The sequence below is a fragment of the Drosophila melanogaster genome, chromosome 3R, assembly GCF_000001215.4.
Source record: "Drosophila melanogaster chromosome 3R".
Classification (NCBI taxonomy): Eukaryota; Metazoa; Arthropoda; class Insecta; order Diptera; family Drosophilidae; genus Drosophila; species Drosophila melanogaster.
In genome coordinates, this window is record NT_033777.3 from 14,423,741 (window position 1) to 14,443,914 (window position 20,174).

Genomic DNA, 20,174 nt, shown 5'->3' on the forward strand with positions numbered 1-20,174 from the left:
CGAACTTGACAACTGGCAACATGCAACGCTGCAATATTGCAACATTGCAACTCTGCGGCATTGCAACTCTGCTGCATTGCAACTCTGCAACTGCAATTGTAACGCGATCAGCATGAGTAGCTGGCAGCCTGTGACAGCGGCTTAATTGCTGTCTGCAATTATGATTGCTGCCGGTGAAATGCTAGAAGCCTTTTGTCGCTTCACTTTCATTTCAAAGTATCGGCTTCTCAGCTTTTCAGCTTCTCCCACAGTCTTTCTTCTGTCTTTTTTTTGTACTGATGATTTTCTAACTCCATTTGGCATCCTCGGAGGCCTGTGGGATTTTCTTCGGTTTAGCGAGATCAACTCCTGGTTGACAAAAATAGTAACGTGCAGGCAGGCGCTGCCTTTTATTGCCATTTGTTTTGGCCCGTTCGCCGTTTGACGTTGACAAAAAAACGTCATTTGCAAATTGGGCAAAGACAACTTTCTCTAGGCAGCTGCGCCGTCGCATTTGCAGTCGCATTCGCATTCGCCAAGTGACAGAGCCATTGCATAAAGCCATATAGATAAACCTAAGGCAAGTCGTCGCCCACATTCATTAACAGCATTCGCATAATTGGCTAAAGCAGATACTTTTCGTGGGTTCATCGAACCAGCCAGACCTGGCCAAACCCAAACCGAAAAACAATATTACAAAAATCGAAAAACTGAAAACTAAATCCAAAAAACAATCCCTGGGCGCAGCAGCAGCAGGCTTACGTCTTAATTTCTCATCGCCACTTTGTCAATATCTATAATTAAAATCATTTGAGAACACACGCAAACGGTGCGCCAGATTTATCAGATTTTCGAATGGCAGAAAGGCAATATTTATACACGTTGTCATGCTGAAAGCTTGATTGATGCATTAAGCTTACTTAGCCGCATAGTCGATGCTGACGAGCGCCAATTAATGGCTGCTTAAACGGGAAAACTCAGCCACATCCAGTCAGTCAGTCGGTTTTCCATTCATCCAGCCAGCTTGTCCATGTTAAATTATGGAAAATCTGTGCAAAAGCCAGCGCTAATTGATGCAGGAAGCGCGACGAAAAAAAACGAGTTGCCATCGCCTGTCATGGATTCGCTTCGTTTCGTTTCGGTGCGTCTTAAATGGGTCAGGCGGTGATTACCGCCTCCACTAACGCATTTCATAACTACACTTGGAAAACAGGCTAACCAATTCAATTCAAAAGCAAGTCAAATGGGTGTTGATCTGTTTAGGACTTTATTGCAAATGTATGTAATCAAATAGAAACTTAAGTTTCATACAATGATACAAAAAGGGTAACTAAATATTTAGTTCCAACTTCTAATATCTTTTTTTTTCACTCAGTGTATTCAAATTAAGCCTAAGGCCCCGCCAACAAGCGTCTTAGCAGTCTTAGCGTGTAACGGCAATTTCCAGCCAAAACGGTGCACTATTTGTCATAATAAATGTGCACAAAGGAGACGTTGCCCCCAACTCGTCCCTCACCACCCGTTTCTCTTGGCCCAAAAAGAAAGCTTTTTGGCCTGCGTGGGCAGCGCTGTGACACATTTTGTCATCATTAGGCACAGTTGCCGGCTAATAATTTTAATTTAGCCAAAAAATTAGTTGTATTCGTTGGTGAAACCATGGGGGGGGGGGGAATGTGTAAAAAGGCGTTAATAACCGCAGTGTAAGGCCATAAGCCGACAGCCCACGCCAGGCCAAGAAAAACTAAGCCAAACTAGGTTTCGGCTTAGTTCGTTTCGTCTGCTCCAAAGAAAGGGGCGCTGAGGGGCGTGGCCGGGCATTCGATGGGTGTTAAGGTGATGACACTGATTATAAAATGCAACACATGGCATATGGCACATGGCGTGCAGCATTTACTGCCATAAAGCCATCCCGGCTGATCAGCGGCGATTAAAACGCCTTGCTCTAATTTGGCGCGGTAAAAAACGCAGCTAAATCGCCGGCGTTTTGTACGCGATTTGTGGGTGCTCCATTCTGGCACAAATGGCGAAAAGGCACTTAAGTCGCGAAGTTTATTTTATCTGGAGCCTAGCACATGCATTGGAGAAATTTTATTTCATATGCACTTATAGAGTAGTTATCTTGAGAACACTAATGGCGAATATGAGTGTCACATAAAGTAAAGGTAACGCCTTGTCCTGAATTTCGCACTACTAAAAACGCTATAAAATCAGAGCATCTGTTGATAATGGAATTAAACCAATAAATTGAGGCATTCGAAAAAAGTATCTTAAGAAAGATATTTAAACAGCATTCTTTTAAACCACTTTGTGGGAAGCGGATAACATGAATTTCCTGGTATGTTACGTTTTAGGAACGCAATTTAGAATCTAATCGATATAATCCGATTCATAGTGCGACTTGCACACTTTTTTCCTTTTTTTCCGACCACTGACCACAAGAACGAATCGTAAACGCACTGCTGGGGAAAATGCGCGTGCGTGCGTTTATGCTTCCGCCATGAGCGGCAAATAAACATAATAATAACAACAAAATCTAGCAGCTATGAGGAAAATTCATGCGAAACAGTTATAAAAGAAGACAGCACGAGGGAAAAGGCGAGGAAAAAATAAAAGAAAAGAAAAATTAAAGCCCCGGCCGTTGACGTTGCCGTCATCGTTGATGTGTATGTGTAATATTGCGCTTTCCGGTAAAGAAACATAAAATTTTATGTACACGACCGCTGACGACAACCCAAACGACAGCCAAAGCGGCAGCGGAAAGTCGGGCGTGCAACACGGCGTATGCGTTACATATTACGGCTGTGTGTGAGATCGCCTTAACACATTTCTCTGTCACGCAAAATAATCATTTGCAAAATCACGCCGTGTTGACAGCAGGGGCGGGGGTTTCGGACGCGGGGAGGGGCGTTGAATGAAAGACTGGCACTAGGCTGGGTCTCAGGCAATTGTGTGATTACACAGCGAAAAAAAAGGATCAAGAACAAGAGAAATGGGTAAAATATATCTGTGAATGAAAAACAATCAAATGTATTCATGCCTAGGCATGATACATTTGATACATTTCCACACTGATTTTTCTCACTGCACTTATGTGTGCGTTTGGTTGATGGGGACAGAAATGGTCGCTTATTATCATGTAAAAATGCCACAAATCGAGCCACACCATTCAACAGACTGAGTCAAGTGGAGCAGCCACCCAACCCTTGCTTCATTTCCCAAATAGTATCCACCATTTAAGTCACAAATTACGCAACTTGGGAACGAAACAGCTCTGCATTTCCCATACCTAGTAACAAAACAACATCAGAGGCACTCACCTTGACACGCTCCAGATAATCCTGCAAAGCTCCGTACGGATCCTCGCCGTCGACGTCCAATAAATCCAGGCTGTGAGCCAGGTCCAGATTGTCCAGTGCGGCCAATTCGGAGTCGGCCTTATCGGCAAATTGCAGCTTATGATGATGATGCCCCTGAACGGGCGCCGCCTGGCTTAAGAATTTCTTATCAGCTGTCATGGTGTGGCTGCCTGGCGATGTTGCTCCCGTTGCCGATGATGTGGCCGATGTTGCCGATGTTGCCAATGTTGCTCCTGTTGCAAGTGCAGCGGCAACATTGCTTCCGTATTGGCGGGTTCGCGGCATGGTTGCACAACCGGTGCTAAAAACGCTCGGAGCGCCAGTTGCCACAACAGATGTGGTGGCAGATGAAGTCGGCCGACCATCAACGTCTCCGTTGGCCGCCACATCACTTAATCCCGATTTGTAGCGCGTCGTGTCAGCGGCGATTGCTGACGTGCGGCCAGATGTTGCTGCTGCAACTCCTCCTGTTGCTGCGGCTGTTGCTGCCGGCACAGTCGCTGCCTGGCCGTTGATAAGCGTTTGATGTTGCTGCTGCTGTAGTTGGTTGCTGCTGCTGCTGCTGCTGTTGCTAATTGCACTTTTCACATCTTCTGCTGTCATGTTGTTTTGATTTGTATTGCTATTGCACTGCATTTTAGTTAACTTCTTGACTTTGTCATGTTGCCGCGCTGCCTGCTGTTGCTCTGTAAGTGAAAAGTAAAGCACACACAAAAGATTATAAGCTTGGCTAATCTTGAACATATATCTGCATATAAAGCTGTCATTGTATGGACGGCGCACCCCGAACAGTTTTTCCAACTGCAAAGGAAAATGAAAAAGCAGCAATTCAAGACACATGTGGCTTAAGCCGAATTCGCGAAAATTTCTGCGCTAATCGACGCGAATTGTCCACCAAATGTGTGCCATTTAAATTGTCATAAATTTTGCAACAGGCCCCGCACATGTGTGGACTTAACTCCTTTTTCATATGGCATATGTGTTTGCCTGCGCGAATGTTTTAATTAATATCGTACGGGCTCGAAAAAATTGCCGGCAATTATTTACATGCACGAATTTATTGCTCACACCAAACTCAACCATTTCCCGAGTGTTGCCCATTATTTATCTTCAGTGGAGTTCTATTATGGAACTGGAGAGTCACGCCCAACGAATATGGGGCCTTTGAATTTATGTCGCTTTTGAAGCTTGAAAATGGGTCATCGCCATCAGTTTGATATTTGTACCTCATATGGGCAAACCATGACTAATTTTGATACATGTGATATTTCAAAGTAGCTATTTTCGATCACAAGGCACTCGCTATTTCTATAGCACTCGGTATGTTAAGATCCTTACCCTTAAGTTTAAAATTCATAACTTTAATCGAAAAGACCACATCTTTCCAGACCCTCATAAATGCTAATCAATTCCCAGCGAATCGAATCGAATTTCGCATAGGGGCTAAGGTTATTTGAACTTTTGTCAAACGGAAGAACTCCACCAACCGGCCGGCATTTGTCTATATCTATTTATATATACGTTTATTTTATTTCCTTTTTTATGCTATTTTATTTTTCCGCCTTTTCTGGTCGGGGGCAAGTGAAACGGTTAAAAAGCGCTTGTGGTTGTTGCTGCGTTGATTTTATGGGTTTGATTTGATTTTTGTTTTTATTGCGCATGCGTGCGTTCGATTGAGTTTTTTGATTAAAATGTCGCCGCCACCGTCGCGACTTGCGACTTGTGACTTGTGACTTGGCGACAGTCGTACAGCAATTCCTAAAAGCCAACAGCAACAGGGGTCTTTTGGGCCGCATGAGCGGCAGTGAGCGCAGCGACTCCACTTCTGCTGGTCAAAAGGAGTTTGGCATTTAAAAATTCTGAATCGCATGCGTTACACAACGGCCCGTGGCGAGCTCGTAAATCAGCGGCTGCAAACGAGAGTCAGTCAGCGGACGACAGGGACAGTTGGCAACATTTTATGGGGGTCTCTCTGCCAATTGATCGTTTTGGGCCGATTGGCAGGCAGCCAGTTCAGTATAGCTTAGCCAAAGCCAGGCCCACACTCGGCTGCACTTTTCTCCTTCTGCATTTATCTTATTTTTTTTTTTTTTGTATTTTATTTCTGCATTTCAATTGTGCAACGCTAACGGTACTCCCGGCCCATAAGGACGGGTCTTTACCGACGTGTGGGTGACGCGTCGCGAGATCATGGGAGGTCTTCCCCCAATTTCGACTGCACTTCTCACTCGCAATCCTTTGTTCAAGCGACACATGAGGTATATGATATTTTAATTGCCTATACATAAATGATGTTACTTGTGTTAAGGAATTGATTTTCTACATTTATTTATTTATTAAAGCTCCTAATCAAAGTTATGCATCCATGACGAAAAGAGGAATTCCAAATAAACAATCATATATACCAACGAATATATTTTAGCCATAATTTGGCTTTCTAATTAGCAGTTTAAATCGGGGATACCGGATAGAAATAAAATTCGCAACCATTGTTCTATTTGATGATTGACCATAAGTTCTATTCATTTTTTTATTTTTTTTTGAGGAAACTGGTACCTGTGTACCCTGTACTCGTTCGCGTTTTGTGGCTCTGCAAACACGAACAAAGAGCTCGAAAACAAAACATTTGTACGCATTTAGCTTATTTGCTTATTTACTTGAAATAAAATTGTTTGCCGGGTGTGTCCGCTAAATGGCCACCGTCCATTCACCGCGATGGGCGTGTGTGTTGATTTTTATTGTATTTTTCATTTTGCGGCTGCTGATTGATTCGCTGTCTGAGGTCACTTCAACGTGATTAATTGTCGATTGGTGAAAAGTGGGCGCGAGACGTTTGCGGAGGTGTCACTGTGTGTGCCTAATTGAAAACAATGCAAAAGTACAAGGCATATTGCTTGCGAAACACACACACACTCATAGAAAGTACGGGTCCGGTCAATATTTGCCAGCAGCTTGTGCACTTTATGCAGTTGTTATTTCGCTGCCCCCCCCCCCCCCCCCCCATCAAGGGGGACCTACCTCAATGCATTTCATCTGGACTGGCCGAGTGGCGCAGAATGACTAAGAATGAGTAAATAAATAAAATGAAATGAGCTCAGCAGAAGCTGTCAGCCCGGCAAAAATGCACCAGCGAGCACTCGGACACTTGGACACGCGATTAGCGGGCGATGAGCAAGAAGCAAGAAGTCCAGCATCCAGCGTCCAGAATCCAGATGCGAAAAACTCTGAACTGACGTGTGTCGGGTTGGGACAACGTCTTCGTCATGCCGATCAGCGCAGATCAGAGGCGCCCTAAGACGCCGCCCGAATGGGGATAATTCTCTGGGCTTACTCCGATACCCTTTCCAGGGAGTTGTCACCATTTATGGGATGGAAATTAGTCACTTTCCAAGGGAAAATTATTTGAAATTTGTAATGATTTTTCTGCTTCTTGTTAATATATTATTTATTATTCAACACATCTTGGTTAATGAATACTTCCAGATACTTCAAGTGTATTTATATATTCGACATCCTACTTTTCCGGCAAACTAAGGGCAGGGCTCTTGGAGCTGGGAGCCTTGGGGGCTTGGGTCTTTGGAACCGATGGGCTCTGGCGGCTTTCAAGCCTCATTTGCCTATCAAAATGATATAATACGCACTCATGACGTCGATTGCCGTGTGTACGTGTTTCCTGTTGCGCCTTTTGTCGCTGTCTTGCTGTTTTATTTCTCCATTTTTTTTTTGTGTGCAAAAGTGCAGTTTATGGGGCGTGGCTGGAATCAAATGGAGTGCACTTTGCGGCTGGTGACAATGCTGACCGGGGAGTGTTTTTCTTTCAGCGTTTTGTTTTTTTTTTTTTTTTTTTTTGGGCCGCCTGCAAGTGCGTTTTTGAGCTGCACCCAAACGCTCAAGCGTTCGACTTTTACGACTTTCCCGATTGCCGGTCCTATGCAGACGCATTTATAATAAACATTTTTCACATTATTAATGCCCACAATGGGCGGCAGACAGTTTGTGGGTAAGTTTTTAATGCCGCCTTAAGTGGCTTTTTATTAAACATTGCGGCATTTAATTGATTTGTAATAGATTCGACTCTTTATATTAAATGCCAAAGGTGTGTGCCATGTTAACGGAAATCCAAAGGCTCCACGTCATGCATAATTCATGCACTTTTTTCCAAGTCGGAACAATGTAAAGGAAAAGTAACAAAAAAAAGTTATGTACACGCCCAAAGTTTCTATAAATTTCCCTTACGTGTCAATACTTAAATTATTTACCAAGTATTTTAGTAGCGCATTTAATTGCCTTCAATTGATTTCACTGAATTCACAAGTAATTGGTCGTGCAAAAGTGATTCAGATGCTTGAGATTCATTCTCTGAAATGTAATTCAAATGTCTGGTATTTATGTATTATCTCTGGATCGGTAAACAGGTATATCTCAGAACAGGAAATGACGAGGATCTGAGCTGGCTTTCAGTTCTGATGACCTTCGGTGACTTGGCTGCCCTAAGGGGATGATTAAAGCACTTAGGATAGCGATAAAAATCACGTTTAGGCAATGACTTCCCTTAAATATCACATATGTGCATATACGGAAGTAAAATATCATCACTAGAGTTTCATCACTACAAGTTTATAACCCAAGCGCTTTCCATATAAGTATTTTATATGCTCCATATATTTTATGTACTTTTTTAGATACTTTTTATGATCCCACAGTTGCCCAGACAGAGCCCCGGCTTCCATCAATTAATAACAATAAGAATGCGTCTAGTTAATAGCCTAATGAGTGTGAGCCTAGCCCAGTCCAATATTTCCCACAGTGTGTACACTATATGTGCAACATTTCCGCCCCGCCCGACAAAGCGACTTAGTTGCCAAAGCTGATTAAGCGGGCGAACTGAAGAAACTTACCATTTCCTGCCGCAAAGGCGGCGATGCGCTCCCTAACCGAACGTCTGGGCTCGTCATGTGCTCCAATGTTGTTGCTGCTGCTGTTGCTGTTGCTGCTGCAGCTGTGCGGCAGCAACACATGTGCTGCTGTTGCCGTTGAGTCATGGCTAGGACTTCGCTTCACCATTGTCGTTTTGATCACAGTCTTAAGGCGGCTGGGCGTGGTCGGACGCGCTGCAATGCGGGGCTTAGGTGTTGTTGCTGCAGTTGTTGCAGTTGCCGCTGGTGTCGCCGCTGTCAATGTTGCTTTATCGTTGCACAGCACTTCTGTGGCAGCACCCACAAACTCTTGGGATGTTGCTGCTGGCAGCCCACACTCGCCAGTTGCAGTTGCTGTTGTTGCCGTTGCTGTTTCTGTGTCTGTCGCTGTCGTAATTGTCATTTTATTCTGCGACGACTTCGGTGAATCAATTTTCGAGTTGCTATTGCTATTCGTTTGGGGCTCGGCGGTGTCGGGTAATTTACAATAATTACAGTGCGGCTTGTTGTTGTTGTCGTAGCTTAGTGTATTTTCCTTATTGCTATGTTGCTGTTGCTGTTGCTGTTGCAATTGTTGCTCTTGCTGCTGCTGCTGTTGCAAGCTATTGCTTAGTCTTTGGGTTGGTTGTCGCTGCTGCTGCTGTTGCTGCTGCTGCTGCTGGTGTTGCTGTTGCTCATTGCCACTTTGCGGGCTCTTTGTGACAGCGCAAGTTTTAGTTGCTGCTTTGTTGCTGTTGCTGTTGCCTTTGTTGTCCTGCCGCCATTGTTCGGAAAGATTTCGTTGATTCATTAATATCAGCGCCACATTTCCGTCGTCTCTTGGAGCAGCAGCGATATCATTGGCCTCATCATCTGCTTTATCGCCGCCACAGTCGGAGTCGTAGTTGCAATCGTCGTAATCGCTGTGGCAATCTTGGCGTCGCCGCGGCACATCATCAATATAGCTGAAATCGCTATCGACGAATATATTTCTGGCATGCAGCGTGTTCACATTCAACTTGTTGCTACCCCCGTGGCTCTTGGCCTGCTTCAGATTGTAGCGCCTCCGCTGCGGACAGCAGCAGAACTTAACGATGGATCGATGGAGTGCTGGCGGCGATGTTGGCGATAGTGTTGGCCGATTCGGCGTCGCCGGCGTTGCAATGTCAGCCCATTTCTCGATCAATGCCAGCTCGCGAGCATTGGACATTGTCGTATAGCCATGCAGGGTGATTCTGCAAGATTCAGAGATTGGAGAAGCCATTCGATTAGTAAAATAATTGCACTAAATTGTAAGATAATAGAAAAAAGCATTAATATAATCTAAAATATACAAGACTTCTGAAGAACTTAATATTCAATTTACACAACTGTAACTCCATCACACACCTGTCTCGCATATAAACAATAAACTCGACGATTCTCCAGGCGAATCGAAAAGGAAACCATAAATTAATTACACAAAAAAACAAAAATCAATTAACCACATTTCTCAACGCGTCTCGGCTTTTCACCAAAACGTTTCCTCATTCCTGCCGCGGAATGGAGTGGATTGTGGATTGCAGCTCCGTTGAAAGCCGATTCGCTGCGCACATCACAGTGTGGACTCTTGGCCAGCATCGCCATCTGTGCGTCATGGCAGCAGGAGCCACATCCACATCCACATCCACTTCCATATCCACATACCCAGCGAAAAGCAGAGGCAAAGCCACAACGTGTTTTAATTGCCAGCCGTTTTTTGCGCAACACTTTCCACGGGCACCACTTCTAAGTGACCGCCAAAATGTTGAGCTGCTGTTTTGCCGGCAGAAAGCCGGCTGTCGATGCATGATTAACTGCCCGTGCGGACCAGCCAACAGAAAACTGAAAACAGAAAAGTGCAACCTGCACCCTGCGAGCCGCAAACTGCATTTAATTGCATTCGCTGCATTCGCGATTTTTGGCCGTAGGGCAGCTCGACAGCAGGTAGCCGAAATCTTGCTGATCTCACAAGATCCCAGAGTTCCCCAGTGCCGTTTGCCGCCCACCGAAGTGCACCTAGCCACTCCGACACTCACTGATTAATTTGTTGTGGCAGGAAGCTCACCGAGAGAAAAAATCACTGAGTGCTTTATATGCTATGTAGATAGAATTGAAAAGGATGGCTATATGCTAGCGATTTCATGTTTTGAGAAAATATTGAGTGCTGGGTCTGATTTGAATAAATATTTTAGGAAGTTATAGCAGATTATTAAACTTTTGACATAAACCCAATAGTTATTTTCATCAGGAAAGGGTTTTTAATAGTAAAAAAGCCACTTCTATGTTTATCCTAGAATATTTTGTTTCGGTGCCGTTCCGCATTTGCATTTGGTCCGGTTGCGAACTCGACTAACTGCTACCTTATTGGCCAGCGGGCTTGACCTTCAGCGCTGGCCCCGGCTAAAAGCTTTTCGCCGTGAAAGTTTGCCTCGGAAATTCCATTCCTTTCACCACATTGCCGCAAAAGCGTCGCTTCTTTGAAGGGGGGCGTGGTCGAGGCTGTCAAACGTTTGACAAATTAATTTCAATTGTCCAATGCACACACATGCCGCTTATCTTTCACTTTATCTATTTTTGCGACCGAGTGAAAATAAATTAACAATAAATAATTTTAATTATTTCATGAAGATGTCAAATTACACACGCCCTCGCCAAAAAAAAGCCAGGCTCTTTGGTAAGTTTTTGTCGGCTTTTTTTCTATTTTAGCCTGGGTCCACGAGTCGGCTTGATCTTTGCCACTTACGGACGGCTTTTGTGGCGGCTTGTGGCACAGCTGCGCGCTCTTTGTATTTATGATTATTTTCCATTTTATTTTATTTATTAAATTTGTATGTTTGCCAAAGCCCCGGGCCGCGGCCACTTTTCGGGCAGCTCTAATAGGATTTGTTGCAAATCGTAGGAGCTGTCCGCTTTGCTGACGGCCAACGTCGTACAATTAAGCCCCAAACGGGTCAAGCTCCTAGTTGGATTTCTCCCAGCGATCAGCCCAGTTTTTTGCTGCTTCTCCATACGAAAAGATACCTTTTTTGAAATCCTAAACCAATACAATAAATTACAAAGATATTAAAGAGTAAAAGAAAACAATGAATTATTGTGCGCTAACTTAGGAAACTTCATCAATTTAATGAAACTTACAAGAGAAGCTGCCATCAGCTGGGCTACCAACTATTTGTCAAATATTTTAGGGTCATAAAGTCAGTGGGTTGTGCTGCAGTTTATCATATCGCCCGAAGATCAGGTGCAGCTGGGCTAAGAAATACTCTTTATCTTGGCAAAGAGATACCCAAACTAGGGTGATTTCGTTGTGACATTTGGATTAGACAGATCCTCATTTCTTGGCGCTCCCTTATCTGCCAGCTGATATAGCCGTGCTGCAGTAATCCGGGGCACGTATATAAAAAACGATCGTAAAGCGACGGAATGGCATCGGAAACATAAATTTAAATATGCCACAGCGATGACTTTGGCTGCTGCCCCTTTTTTTTCCCATCTGCGTAATAAATCCGAATGCGGTATGGATATAAACCGTGCTTTATTTGTGTGTTATTGTGATTTATGGGCCTGCACATGCCGTGCTCTTTTGGAGTATGAAATTAATATTGAAAAGCTACTAAGTCCAGACTTACGCATAAATTAAAAGTTAAGTAGGTAGGCTGTCGTGCCTCCAAGTCGCCCTACTAAGTATTTTTTTGTAATCCACAACAAAGACTGAACAGCAACAGAAACCGAAACAAAACAGCCAACATATCGCGGCTTCTGGGGCGATTTTCTCGCATGTTTAACTCGTGATTTATGGCCATCAACAGCCGGCAAATAAACACAACATTTTTGCACATTTGCATTGCAATTTCAATGCATTTGACATCGTAAATATTTGCCAATGCATTAACTCGCCCCCCCCGCCAATAAATGTATGTACGTACATACGAGTATGTATAAATAAATCCATGTGAGCATGCGTGGCACGTAGTTGGTTCGATTGGCGTTTTATTTATGAAGTCTAGACTCTCGATTTGGCGTACTTATAATTAGCATTCGGCCAAATCGAGCTATATATAGGTAGTGTCGCATAACGGTAGCCCGAGTTCTATGAACCGACGACTGTATACCCGTATGTGCAAACTATATCTACTGCCCGCTGGCGACTGTCAGCTTAGCTAATTGAGGCCTGGCCGATGCTTTGTGTCAGCCAGTTCGTCACTTTAGCAGGGGCCAGCGGACTGTCGATCTGGCTGGCAATCGATCAATCAGCCAATCAATAAGTCAATCATATGCACAGCCAATCGGCAGAGTGCATACAAATTGCCGCAATTGTCTATGCCATAGCATCTCATAAGTGCATTACTCGTCGGAGTTTGTGGAGTGGGAAAGTTTCGCTTTTCGTCGCCGATTGCTGTGAAATAACATATTCGATGGATTTAAATACGCATTCGATTTGATGCCCCCAGATCGGAGGAAAGTTTTCAAGCCCAGGGCCAGGCAATCAAGGCGACATTAGCGCTCGATGCCGATGGCTTTTCCAACCGAAGATAGTGATGCACTGCGGGAAAATGTTAGGAACCGTGCGCTTCTTGACAAAAATATATGAAAAGTATCTATGAAATATATCAAATTAATCAAAGAGTGGATTAGGCAGTAATTTGATGACAGATTCTCTGAGATCAAGTACTTATATTATACGAATTTGTTTACCCTATTTGTTTTTCTTTGTGTATATCTGCTGAAGCTTAAGCTATTGCTATTGCCAACCGGTCAGCCCGATTGCCTCGTACGATGTCTATTAATGTTGCCCATTAACCTTTTGACCCGCGGTTGCCAGGCTGCACAGACTGCAGTTGCAGTGCGTGGTAATGACTCTCTTTCTCCGCTTTGTCTCTTTGAAATGGCTGCTCTCTTCACGCAAAAATGCGCAGAAGCTAAACGCTTTGTTTTTTTTTGGTAGTACTTCGTTTTTCTTTTGGCCTACGAATTGGCCATTTATTATTGGCTAGTGCGCAGCGCACTGCTTCCAGGCGAATTTGTTGCCAATTTGTTGCGCCACGAAGTTTGTCGTTTGTTCGGTTCGCCCAATTAATTTCCGCATTTCCCAGACCAGACAAACTTGGCAATTAATTTCTGCAGTTTGCATTTCTTCAACCTTGTTGGCCTGACCTTTTGGCTCAAGTGATTCACGCCAACGCCACACGTCAGCTTTTGGCTTTCTGGATTTGGCATCGGTTTCAGTTTTAAGTTTTCCGTTTTGGCTTGACGGTCTGCGCCTAACGAGAATGGCCTGGCATCCTTTTTTTTTTCTCGTATTTCCACCTTTGATTCGCTCTAAGTCGGCAATTAATCAAAGCGCCTTTGGCCACGACGGACAAATCCTTTTGTATGCACTCGCATTCGCTCGTATGTGGCGTATATGGTTAACGACTGACAACGCAAATGGCTAAAATGACAGCGGGCCGTGGTCGCGTCATGAGTCAGCCGATGGGCAACGGTAACGTGGCCAATGCGTTTGCATCTTGGCTCTTTTTGGGCGGCTTCTCCCACTCCTCCCGTACTGCAACCCATTTCTCCTCGGGCCATCCCACCACCCCACTAACTTGGCTGACTGACAGACTCCGCTGACAGGCGATGCCAAAGGCCACAAAACGCAGACCGGATTGAAGTGAAGGCTTTTTATTGAAATTAACTTGGTTGCCCATTTCTATATCCCGCTGAGTGCATAATAAGTTTGTCAAAAACTTAAACAAACAAGATGAGAAAGATGCTGGACAAGCAAAGTGAGTTCTTTCTAGCTAAAACATGCTTATCGAATAGCAGGGTATACTAGATTCGTTAAAAGGTTTCTTTAAAGCACTAATTACACACGCTTTCATAACAGACATGCTTGTAAATTACTACCATAAAGTTTAGCAAAGGAAAAATCTAATTCACTGGCTCAGACTGCCGCTTGTTCAATTGAAAAAAACCAAATTGCGCCCGGCAGCGTTTTGATTACTCGACTCGAGTTCCAGTTTCAGGGACAAGGACAAGGACGCGTTGTGCAAATACTCGACTTGGCAAAATGTTTGCCCGGCAATAATTGGCAGCATTATTGACGCTTTCCGATAGCCACTCAATGCGATTAGTTTGCGATCGGGTGTGTAAGTGTGTGCCCCACCTGTAGCCGTTGTGCGATTGAACTTCAAATCGAGAAATTCAATTGTTGGCCATGCGTGGTCGTGGCCGGGGTCTCTTTGGCAAAGGCCAAGTTAATGAAAATATCATTACAGTTTAGCCCAGAGCGTAACAATGAGCGGCCAGTAAAAACCGGGGCTTGGCTGCTTTATTGGCACATGAAATATGATCGCTTCTCGTTATAGGGCGTGTGTGTGCGTGTGTGCTGTGGGATTTTGGTTTCCTTTTTTTTTTTAAGAGAGATATGTATGCCTTATTTCTTCTTATTTTTCTGAGGTGCGTGCCAAGCGGGCATTATTCAGGCAGCGCTCAGCGAGTCAAAAAGCTTTGCGCGTGCGCGTCAAAAACGTCACAGGTTCCCTTCCCTCCTGCTCGCTAATGTCTTGGCCAAGATTAAGCGAAAAAGTGCGCAATCTTTGCGCGCAGCTCTGAGCGGCAAACTGCTGTCAATTTGACAAATGCGCCGCGCTCAGCGATTGTGACAGTTTTAGCGAGCCCGTAATTAAGCATGCGCGCACATGCATAAATAGCATAAATATTAAGCAAAAACAAAGCAAATTCACCCAAATGCACTCCTCTCGGCTGCCAAACAGGATGACAAATTGCCAGAGTGCCGTAGCGTTGGAATTTGCTTATCGCGTTTCGCATTTGGTAATTAAAATAATGCACAGAAAGGTGTCAAGGACTCTCGACGACGGGTGAATTTTAAAGAGTGGGCTTTTGGCAACGCCAAACAGCAGGTGGTGGCACGTTCAAGTTGAATATGCGGGCTGCCACAGTGCGTATGCGCAATGTTGAACGTAAAAACTGTGATTTAGGTGCTTTAAAAAGATGGAAACTGCAGATAAAACAAAAATTTAAAGCGGCTTAAGTATAAAGTATAATGACTTTGATTTAAATTACCTCTGTCCCCTTTTAACATTTGCTTATTTCTTGTATATCTATATATTTTACACTGGCCCTTTTAGGCGCTTTTTACTTTCTGTTATTCTCAAAATCAAACACATTCATTTACAACAGCCTTGAGTCTTGTATCTTGTTCTCTCATTAACCGAATTCGTAATTTTTGCTAACCCACAATTAACCAGTTGACAATTATTTTCCAAGCCTTGTCGCCGAAATGATCTTGTTAGGCTAACAGTAATGGAGCAAACGGAGCCCAACCCCGTTTGAGTGGCTCACTCACAATAAATGTCAACATTTTGGCACGTTCAGTTGGATTCCTATTGGAGTACTATATGTATGCATACTCACACCAGCGGGCACGTATCTAAGCACGCGATCTGCACCGCAAAAGGCAAAACAGTTCAACGTATTTGCATAATTTACCTGCAAAGAAACAACAGACACATAAATTAAATATTTTTTCGCTGGCAAAAAGTTGGGCTTTTTTAAAACAAATCGTATGGAAATAATATTTAAAGACCAGGCCACACCTCTTGCAATAAATTGTGTACATATTGCTGTCGCACACATAATAATTAAATGCACTAAAAAATGAATTAAGCGCGCTGCACCGATGAACTGCCACGAGATGCGGAATCGAAAACGAAATCGAAAGACGTCTGCACTGCCGGCAACTTCATTGATAAATAAACGGGAAAAGTGCTTTTTCCCGAATAAAAAATCAAGAAAAAATCCAAAAAAAAAAAAAAAACAACCCACCCGAAAAAAGTGAAAAATATGTACGCCCTATGGCGGGGCAGCTTGCTGCACGATGCTTCCTGCACAATATGCAACAATTTGTTGCACGTCCGGATGTTTACAACAAAATAAACATAACATATCGCGCGCGCATTCAATTCACATCAATATCAAAATCAGATTCGAATCGAATTTGAATTTGAATTCGCATTTGACTTGCATGCATAACTCGTTACAGTTTTGTTTACTCGGGGGATCAAAGTCGCCAGTGGATTTAATATATAACAGACCCGACCATAATTGGGCCCAATCAATCAGGCGGCCGGTGATTGCTGATCCGATCGATTGAACACGATGAGCCGCTAATCTGCCAGTTGACCCACATCCCGAGTATCTCGGATGCATCTCGGATGCATCTCGGAGTATAGAGTACCCATTCGAAGTGCAGGTGAATGCACCCGACTTATTTTGTTTACTAATGATCGCCACAATGCAGTACCGCTAGCCAGCCTCCCATTTTTCCGAGTGCCCCGATCCGTTTGAAGAGTCGTAATTGTTCTCTAAATTATTGAGCGAATGGTCAGAGGGCTTGTCGCCACCGATATCTGTCTGTCTGACTGTCTGTTTGTGGCTTTTTGTACATTTCGGTGTCTGTCTGCGGCTTTTGGGTCGTCATAATGAGGTGCCAAACGTAAATATGAACAAGAGAGTTTTCCACATGCCCGACACATTTTCGTGCTTCCCCTTCTTTTGACAGCGACAAATGCTGGGTTCTTTAATGAGATTTCGGAAATCTCAATCTTCCGAGATGCTCAATGCACTCGACAAAAAACCAATATAAACATTTCTCTATAGAATCAAAAATTGAAATTATGGTAACATTTTTGTATTAATTTAAGGAGTTTTTAATAATTATTATCAGCAAACAACTTAAGAAAATGAGTGACCTCAAGTAGGAAAATCTGGTCAAAAGGTATACGATGTGGTATATTTCTACATAAAAATATTATCATTACAAGAAAGGAGACTTTCTTCAGGTGTGGTAAATGTATATTTTCAATGTTAATTCGTTGCCATGTAAACCCCTTTGTGTCCCTAATGAGCCGCCAATGTGGTTAACCCTTTGAGGCCGTAACTCATTCTTGGCTCTATTGCTTGGAGTAAAAAAGAAAAAAAAAACAAACACAGCTGCTGGGCTCATTGAAGGGCACAGTTGCCCCAAAAATGAAATAAAACAAAAAAAAAAAAATAATAAAAAGAAAGAAAAATGGAAAACCGAAACTGAAACAATTTACAATAAATATGGGATGGGAAAAACATTTGGCATGACCCAAAATTGGGGACGCCTTAGTGCTCCCAATAGGCAATTTGTTTATTCCATTTGATCTCTTTCTGATCGAAATTTGTTGTTTTTGGGCAAAAACGCAGTGCGCTGATAGAATTGTAACAACTGTCGCGGCATAAATAAAGCTATTATGATTTATGCCGACCAGACGATTACGAAACTCGTTAGAATGCTCCAGCCACGGGCCAATGGATCGAATGGATCGCAGACTGAGGACCGTGGATTATTTGCATGTCTAGCGCCAATAATTCTAAGGCCTGCACTCCGATGATATTCCAAGTGGTTGGCGGCGGCACCACCACCATCCTGCCCCATTCTGCACCACTCTGCACCACTTCTGTACAACTTCTACACCACCTCGCCACACTGCAGCACCGCTCAGATTTCCACGTTTTGATATGGCGTGAGGCTATATTGGCAATCTTCTGTGGGCCCATCCATCGGCTCTTTCTGATTGTGAATGTGCGTGGAATTGTAAATATCTGCGACTGCAATTGCAATTAAAAGAAAGCAGGCATTTGAGGGGTTTTCGGGGGTTATCTGCCTTCTCGAGAGGGGACATACGTACATACCAGCTGCAAATGCAATCTGCGAGCATGGCTTTTGTGCATGTAAGCGGCTCTTTTTATAAGCATCGCTTATCAAGCTGCAACGCCTTGTAGTTGCTGTTGTAGTTGCTGTTGCAACTGCAGCAGTTGTTGCAGTTGTTGTCATTGGCAGATGCAACAGTCGATTGGCAAAAGGCAGCACGCAAAAGTACAACAAATATAAATGACTTGAACGAAGTTAAGAATACCCTTTGATGATGATCGAATATATATATACGGAGAATGAAGCCATAAGTAAAGATTTGAGTAGATGTGAATAAAATTGTGTTCTCCTAAGCCAAACATATAATACCTTGGATAATCCCAAATGATAAGATTCTGCGCACAAATATAGATACTACCTACAGCACTGCGAATAAAAACCAACGCGAGTGAAAATTAGAGTGAGTCATGGAAATATGGTCTCAGATGGAGACGGCGAACGAGAACGGCCCACAGACAAAAGCCTCATTAGGTGGGGTCGGTCTACAGCGATGGTCGTCGTAGGTACTGGGGTACTGCCTCTGGAGAGCCGGGACTTGCAACGTGCAGCTTGCAGAAGGGAACTTGCAACTCGGTCTGGCGATCGTTTCAATTTCAGTTTCAGCGTTGGCGTTGAAAGCGCGTCGAGCACTCCTCTTTAACTACATAGTTACAGTCATTGCAGGATCCGCACGATCATCATTATCGTCATCATCATGTTGCGCCCATAAAGCGAATTATGCCATTTGCGTAAATTATTGTCAAGTGGCCCCGGCACACTAAATCATAGAGATGCCAGGCTCCTGATGCCCGATACTGGAGTTGTTTTTCACGCCAATCAAATGGTTATGGCTTACTCTTAGTTCGCTTTTATTTATTATTATTTTGTTTGTATATCGCGGAAAAAGGAGTGAAATCAAGAGTTCATCGGCGGTGACCCACAAAATGTGGTTAACGATATCCCTTCGAAATTCATATTTATTTTTGCGATGGCCTATTAAAATATACAACTTTATAACTTGTTTCACTTTTTTGGTGCGTTCCATGTTCTCGAGCTGCTGGCTCCTTCGAACTTTCTTATTAAGAATTATATATGCAGCCATAATGAAAAGCCATAAAAAATGATACTTATAAGAGAGCAGCTCGTCGCTACCCACCCTGTGGCACATTTGCCACATGCATATGGGGATCTTCGGCGCAAGAATTTGACCCAGAAATTGAATGGAAGTTGCAGTTGCAGTAACGCGGAAGTGTTCTTTTTTTTTTGGATTTTTACAGCGTTTTATTGCCGAATACTGGGGCTTCTGATGCTGAGATGTGGCTGCCTTTCAGCGGGTATAAATAAATTTAATGACTCAATTTGTAATGAGAAATGTGGGCTGTTTGTTTGCACTGATCGCCCGAAGATTGCACTCGTAAGCTCCACTTGCAGATTTTCGCCATAATTCTGCTTAAATTGAACGGATCGCGCTGCTGTGTTGGTTTTAATCAAAGGACCATTCAGTGGGGAGGAACATTCGGTTCCACTTAAATTTAAATAAATTACATAATTTAACGTATCTTTGCAGCCAGAAAGGAGAGTTCTTTGTTCTCGCTTAAGAAATATCCGAAAAATATGCAAATTCATGTCGATTCCTTGGCGTTGACATCATGCTTAAAAACAGGTTCATAAATTGCGAAGCATTAATTTAAAATTCCCCTTTGTTTAAGTATTATTTATTTTTTTTTTTTTGTAGGTACAGCCAAAACCACTTGATTGCAAATTGTAATACAAACACAGGCCAAATTCTTGTACTTTTAACTGCGAAAATTGTACGAAATTTATGACATGAGTGTCAATAGGCCGTAGCACATAAATGCTGTTAATTAACATTTATTGTTTGCTGATATACTACACAATGAGATAAATAGAAGAAAAAAAAAACGAATGGCCAAATAGCTGGGGAAATCAACAAAAGAGTCTTTCTGGCCATAAAACGGCATTCAATTTGCTGGCAATAAAATTTTATGAAGGTTTGTATATTTTTGCGCATTGTTTGCTATTGAAATTGGAACTCGAGCGTTTTAGTCGCGGGCGATTTGCTGAAAGCGATGCTAGGCACTTAAATATGTTTTTTAAAATCCAAGCAACTATTTTCCTTTCATTCAACTGATAAGTTAGCCGACTTTGTTCGCTCTAATCAGCAAAATGAAGACTGGCGGC

General features: G+C 43.3%; 1 protein-coding gene across 2 annotated transcripts in view; it reads right to left on the minus strand.

Moving 5' to 3' along the window:
- The window catches only part of cv-c (crossveinless c), a 90,031-nt gene that overhangs the window by 32,058 nt on the left and 37,799 nt on the right, over window positions 1-20,174 (minus strand). For both annotated transcript variants that reach the window (NM_001104318.2, NM_001104316.2), the window contains 2 exons: window positions 8,234-9,465; window positions 3,297-4,021 (listed from right to left, as the gene is read on the minus strand). In NM_001104318.2, the coding sequence (NP_001097788.1) occupies window positions 3,297-4,021; window positions 8,234-9,440 (1,932 nt within the window). In that variant the 5' untranslated portion in view covers window positions 9,441-9,465. The remainder of the gene's footprint in view (window positions 1-3,296; window positions 4,022-8,233; window positions 9,466-20,174) is intronic.